At 51.9% G+C, this 6,972-nt stretch overlaps 1 protein-coding gene across 1 annotated transcript; it reads left to right on the top strand.

Annotated features, from left to right (window-relative positions):
* Nucleotides 1–3,033: 3,033 nt before the first annotated feature.
* On the top strand, nt 3,034–5,456 carry LOC127317218 (probable L-type lectin-domain containing receptor kinase S.7). The gene has a single exon (XM_051347741.2). The coding sequence runs from the start codon at nt 3,128–3,130 to the stop codon at nt 5,288–5,290; it is 2,163 nt and encodes a 720-aa protein (XP_051203701.1). The 5' UTR covers nt 3,034–3,127; the 3' UTR covers nt 5,291–5,456.
* Nucleotides 5,457–6,972: the final 1,516 nt, after the last annotated feature.

Below are 6,972 nucleotides of genomic sequence, written 5' to 3'. Positions count from 1 at the left end.
GAGTTCGAATTTCCCCAGATCTGGTCAAAGGACGCAGAGCGGTACTACCGCTCGAGGTACCGCAACAGGGTCCAAACCTTACTGGACTCGAAGCGGTACCGAAGCGGTACCAGGGCGGTACAGCCGTAACTAGTTACGGTACCTAGGCGGTACCGTGAGCGGTACTACCGCTCGTGAGCGGTACTACCGCTCCAGGTACTGCAGAGGTACCGCAACTCGTACTGTGGGCCAATTTAAGCTCAGAACTTAGAGCGGTACCGTGGGCAGTACCTATAGGGGTAGCGGTACTACCGCTACAGGTACCGGTAGTACCGGCCTGGCTAAAACTGGTTTTCTTCCCTTTTTCTCTCCAACCATGTCACCTCGCTAAACACACACAAAACCAGAAAACCTATCAACTACGCTTCAGTCTTCCGATCTTGACGTGTCCGGCGAGGTCACCGTGCTCTTGCAAATCTAACAATGATACTCAAGGCACGCGGTGAGATTACTCAAGTGTTGTCATCAAACACACAAAACTTGGGGTTTAAAGTTTGCTCTTACATCTATACGTATTAGTGGCCTCCAAACTTCCAAGAAACCCTGCTTGCACACATCATATGGTACTCTTTTGGCAGTGCATGTGCACTATCTTTTGCTTTGTTAGTAGATAGAAAAACTGGATCCAAGATTTGATCTTCTCAGCTCCTGACCATAATCCCACCAAATACCAAATTGGGCAGACTCATTTACATGAATTTGCATCAAAGTTTCTTTCTTTGTCCTAACAAGTTTCCTTCTGTTGGGGAACATATCAAATTCCCTTTTGCACCTTGGCAACAAAGCTTTTCCATGTCCATCTATCTATTGTCAACTAATTTAGTGATAAATGTGTCACACTGATACTTTGCAGTCGATGTCTTCACCTCAAAATTTGTTTCACAAGTTCGATTTTCTGTATACTGCCTAACTATGAGAACACCAAACTTGTTGTAAAAAAAAACTTTTATGTGCCAAGTGCAATGTTCCTTTCACACAGACTCAATCCTTGTTGGATTATTTCTTATCTTCTGTATTGTAACTCTATACTTACATTGTATGCTTGCAAAGCCTTTCTAATATCTCTCACATCCATGAAAATCATGCACCTTTCAAACTTAGGATTGCTCATGTCAACGGCCACATTAAAAGCTTTGAATTTCCTGTGCAAATTCCAATCCAATTTTTTTTTACAATTTCCAATCCAATTTTGATGTAAAGTTCAAATCCTCATCCTCAATTAGATTGAATTATCTTCCAATTCATTGACACCCTCATGCTGATTGTGATAGTTTACTTCCCTATCCACATTGTCAATGAATAAATCGCTATCGCCATCTGCAGCTTCATAGTCACTATCTATAAAATCTGAATCAGCAATATCATCATCCTCATTGACAACATAAGTTTCATGTAGTTCTTCAATAGTACCTTCATCATTGATAGCTTCATCTGCACCTGATGTGCCTTGACCAGCATGCACACTGACATACTCTCTGCTCATGATCACTGACTTGTTATTGAGCAACTCTCATAATTACATCCCGCCAGAGATCCTTGAGAAACTTTGAATGATCAATCATAAACTTTGAATGATCAATCATAAGCACCGATGTTTTTTGATAAGTGTTAATATTAATCATAGATACCACATCTGCATTCGTCTATGCGCACACTAGGTCATTAGTTTAACCTTTTCCAGACATGCACCAATACATACTCAGTTTCGCATCCCTCTCATACCCCATCTGCTTCAGTAAATCATCAATCCACAGAATTGACCATGTCTTTGTGTTGCAGTGATCCTAATGCTCCACACTGGGTTGCATGTAACATAGAATGTCCCTCCTTCAAGTAAAAAATTAAGCCAAACAAGAAGCCATTGTGCTCAACTTCAAGTAAAAAAATGAATCATTGTTACCTACAAATACGAAAAACAACGTCTCATTATTAGCACACGAAGTAGAAGTTGCAAAGAAAGAAAAAAAAATACTTGGGAGATAGATGCTACGTAGGGCTTGGAGCAGCTAGGTGATGCCATTGTGTACTCAAGTGTAATGGGCCTCACATCACCAAATGCTCCCCCTAGAGGCGGGCATGTGATATCCGAGCTGCCAAGAAGAGTAGGGTGTTTGCATCCTAGAAAGTATAGTTACCAGGCAATGAAGGAAGGAAGATATGCCAGTGCCAATGAGCTGATGCCCTATATAGTGCCTAAAAGAATTGAGAAAGATGTGACAACTGGTGTTATCTTGTGCAGGATATAAAAAAAGGCAGGCAAAGCTGGGTTAAGGAGGACATCAATGGCAAGCCCAATAAGGGTTGATGTTCATGTGTAGATGTATATACACCAGGATTTATGTTTGCTATCTGTCTATGTGTGTGTGTAGATGTTTAGTCTCGGGTGTGTTGTAGGCCAAGCAATGTGTGTGCTATTGTGTACTACTGTTATCTTTGAACAAATGAGTCGATTTCCGTTCATTTTGTGCTGAAATACTCATCGCTAAAAAGTAAAGTTAAAGAATTTTTTTGAATTAAAAGTACATGAGCAATACAACATGATTGAAAATGCAGTCAGAATTAGGGTAGTGTTAATTTTCAGAAAATAGGACATCATGGTTTCCATCAAAACAATTTTTATATAATGCCACAAAAGCACACAATTATGCTAAAAATTGCTTACATAAATACATATATTTCTGGAATTTCTCAAATTAAACAAGATAGTTTGCTGGGTCCCATGCACATTCGGGTAGCGCCCTACCAAAATGGGTTAGATTTTGAAAGAAAAAAAATACAAGGTTACATCCGGCTGAACATTCAGCAAAAATGGTCAAATTTGTTGAAATCGACGAGATCTCACTTGTCGTTGGCCCTTTCCAACGCATCATGAAACTGTGAAGCCATCATCCCCACACGAAAAGTGCAGCTGCAGGATCCAACTATGACCCGACCGTTGCGTTCAAACGCGCGAATCCGACCGTTAGACCCATAAAAAACACCATCACTCGCGAACCCCTACTGCTGTCCTGTCGGAATCCCCGAGCTGATCGCTCGATAATACACTACCAAATCTTCTCATGATCCCAGCCTCTCGCCACCGCCACCAATGGCCGCCGACCTCCTCCTCATCCGCCTCCTGCCGCTCCTCCTAACCGCCGCACTAGCACCCCAGCCCGCTTCCTCCTCAACCTCAGCGCCGGGGAAGACCAACCTGAGCATCGACTCGGCCACGCTCTCCTTCTCGGACCTCACCCTGCTGGGCGACGCCTTCCTGCGCAACGGCTCCGTCGGCCTCACGCGCGACACCGGCGTGCCATCCTCCAGCGCCGGCACCGTCCTCTGCACCCGCGCCGTCTCCTTCCGCGTCAACAGCGGCAACGCGACCGCCTCATTCGCCGCCAGGTTCTCCTTCGTCATCGCCACCCAGAACCCCGGCTCCTCCGGCGGCGACGGCGTCGCCTTCTTCCTCTCCCCCGCCCGCACCACGCTCGGCGCTACCGGCGGCTACCTCGGCCTCTTCAACTCATCCGTCTCCTCCGCCGCCGTCCCCAACGACGACGACGACGAGTCCGGCCCCGTCATCGTGGCCGTCGAGTTCGACACCATGCTCAACCCCGGCCTGGGCGACCCGAGCGACAACCACGTGGGGCTGGACGTCGGCTCGCCGGTGTCCCTGCAGGCCGTCGACCTCGCCGCCTCCGCAATCGTGCTCAAGAGCGGCAACCTCACCACCGCGTGGATCGAGTACCGCGGCGCCGACCGCCTGCTCGAGGTCTCCCTGAGCGTCTCCGGCGGTGTCAAGCCGACGCGCCCCGTGCTCTCCGTGGCCGTCGACCTCTCGCCGCACCTCGTGGGCGACATGTACGTCGGCTTCTCGGCGTCCACGGAGGGGAGCACCCAGCAGCACACCATCAAAGAGTGGACATTTCGGACCTTCGGCTTGCCGTCGCCGGCAACCACCACCACCAACGCCTCCTCTGCCACTGGAAACGACTCAGAGCATGCACCGCCCAGCGTGGTCACCACCAACGCCTCCGCTGCCACCAGGAAGAAAAGGTTCGGCCTCGCCATAAGCATCCTCGGCCCCGTCGCGCTCGCCGCCGCGTTCGCGTTCTTCGCGTGGGTGTCCGTCAAGAAGCTGTTAGAGCTCACCTCCTTCAGGAGAAACAAGCACGCCCTCCTCCTGCCGGAGCTGCTGCTCAAGGGGCCGAGGAAGTTCAGCCACAAGGAGCTGAGCGCCGCGACCAGGGGGTTCCACGCGAGCAGAGTCATCGGCCGGGGCGCGTTCGGCACGGTGTACAAGGCCTGCGGCATGCCGGGCGCCGCCGCCGTCGCTACAACCTACGCGGTGAAGCGGTCGACGCAGGCGCACCAGAGCCGGAACGAGTTCGTGGCCGAGCTCTCCGTCATCGCCTGCCTCCGCCACAAGAACCTGGTCCAGCTGGAGGGCTGGTGCGACGAGAACGGCGAGCTGCTGCTCGTCTACGAGTACATGCCCAACGGCAGCCTCGACAAGGCGCTCTACGGCGACCCCTGCACGCTCTCCTGGCCGGAGCGCCACAACGTCGCCGCCGGCATCGCGTCCGTGCTGGCATACCTCCACCAGGAGTGCGAGCAGCGCGTGATCCACCGGGACATCAAGACGGGGAACATCTTGCTCGACGCGAACCTCAGCCCGCGGCTCGGCGACTTCGGGCTCGCCCGGCTCATGGACCACGGCCAGAGCCCCATGTCCACGCTCACCGCTGGCACCATGGGGTACCTCGCGCCCGAGTACCTGCAGTCCGGCAAGGCCACCGACCAGACCGACGTCTTCAGCTACGGCGTGGTGGTGCTCGAGGTGTGCTGCGGCAGGCGGCCGATCGACAGGGAGGACGGCGGCGGGAGCGGCAGCAAGAACGTGAACCTGGTGGATTGGGTGTGGCGACTGCACGGCGAGGACCGGCTCATCGAGGCCGCCGACGCGCGGCTGAACAGCGAGTTCGACCGGGAGGGGATGCTGCGGCTGCTGCTCGTGGGCCTGAGCTGCGCCAACCCGAACTGCGAGGAGCGGCCGGCGATGCGGCGGGTGGTGCAGATACTCAACGGCGAGGCGGACCCGGTGCCCGTGCCGCGGAAGAAGCCCCTCCTCGTCTTCAGCTCTAGCGCGTCCATCAAGATCCAGGAGATGGCCTTCTCATCTGGCGACGACGTCAGAGGAGGCTATCCGGCCGCCGCGGCCAAGGCGGCGGCGTCCCCGAAATCCGAGGGGGGCGACGTAGACCGCTGATCCAAGAAAAACGTACTTATGTGCTTGGATCAGCACCGTCGTGTGATTCTTGCAGTACACATTCTGCTATTGTGATGCGCTTGCTCATAAGGGGAATAGGTAATAATCCCCAATGGTCTGTATGATTATTGAAGTACTAATAAGAGTACGTTTCTTGTGGTTATCATCTCGTTTGAGTCGACATTTCTTTCTTTCTTGAACATCTTCTGTAGCAGAGTTCATGGAACTTCGCCAAAAAAAAAAAAAATGCTACCAATCCTGAACTAAAAAATATGCCCAAATTAAGAACTTGACCGTACTCCTGCAGAAATAGGAGGAAATGCATAAGCCTAATCATAGTGGAGAGTAACTTAAACTAGTAACATGAACCTCCATACTGAGTAGTAACTTATATATGGTCATGTATTGTGTTATTTACTATGGTGTAGACTGAGCTTCTCTTGGGGTGTGTGATGTTACACTAACATAGCTAGTTAACACATCACTCTCTTTCTTCATTAATTGTGATGCCATGTCACCAAAATGTCTTGGGTTGTGTGATGTTACTAGCTAAGAGCATCTCCAGTCGCGTCCCCCAAAGCGTCCCCCAAACCGCATCGGATCGAGCGTTTGGGGGACGTGTTTTGTTCGTGCCGCGTTTGGGGGACGTCGCTCCCCAGCCGCGTCCCCTAAACGCCTCCCCCAAATGAATATTGATGCACCAAAATAAAGGTTTTCATTCAATTTTGAATATATATTACAAAGTTTGAATGAAAACGGCTAGATTTCATCTAAACCTAGACTACTGACCGCCCGGCGGTGCGTTCGACGGCCCCGCCCCGTCGTCGCCTCCCCTACGCCGCAGCTCCTCCTGCACGCGACGAAACTCCTTGCGTTGGGCGGTGGCCAGACGCCGCTGCTCCAGCCGCACGTCCTCCTCCGCCCTCCCCTGCTGCGCCAGCTGGAGGGAAAGCTCGACGGCGCGACGAATCTGCGCCTCTTCGCGGGCATGGGCTTCGTCCTGGAGCATCTTCTCCGACTCGAAGGACTCGACGAGCGCGCGTTGCTGATCCGCCGTCTCGTCCGGGTGCGGCCCGTCGTCGTCGGACCACTCGAACTCGTCGTCGTCGTCGTCCTCCGCCTCGGCCTCCTCCTCCATTGGCGCCTCCTCCTCCACATCTGTTGGCGCCTCCATCATCGCCGCCGCCAACACGTCGGCCTCCGCCGCCAACTAGTCCGCCCGCCTCCCCCAGATCGCTGCTGCTTGTGACGGTAAAGCACTCGTCCGTTGGGAACCCCAAGAGGAAGGTGTGATGCGTACAGCGGCAAGTTTTTCCCTCAGTAAGAAACCAAGGTTATCGAACCAGTAGGAGCCGAGAAGCACGTTGAAGGTTGATGGCGGCTGAGTGTAGTGCGGCGCAACACCAGGGATTCTGACGCCAACGTGGAACCTGCACAACACAACCAAAGTACTTTGCCCCAACTTAACAGTGAGGTTGTCAATCTCACTGGCTTGCTGTAACAAAGGATTAGATGTATAGTGTGGATGATGATGTTTGCAGAAAACAGTAGAACGAGTATTGCAGTAGATTGTATTCGATGTAAAAGAATGGACAGGAGTCCACAGTTCACTAGTGGTGTCTCTCCCATAAGAAATAGCATGTTGGGTGAACAAATTACAGTTGGATAATTGACAAATAAAG

This window comes from Lolium perenne, chromosome 7 (genome assembly GCF_019359855.2).
Source record: "Lolium perenne isolate Kyuss_39 chromosome 7, Kyuss_2.0, whole genome shotgun sequence".
Classification (NCBI taxonomy): domain Eukaryota; kingdom Viridiplantae; phylum Streptophyta; class Magnoliopsida; order Poales; family Poaceae; genus Lolium; species Lolium perenne.
Note: the sequence above shows the minus strand (reverse complement) of the source record. Positions and strands in the feature narration are given on the sequence as shown.

Bases quoted from the DNA above. Each gene is read 5' to 3' on its own strand.
- LOC127317218 (XM_051347741.2), top strand. From the start codon at position 3,128: ATGGCCGCCGACCTCCTCCTCATCCGCCTCCTGCCGCTCCTCCTAACC.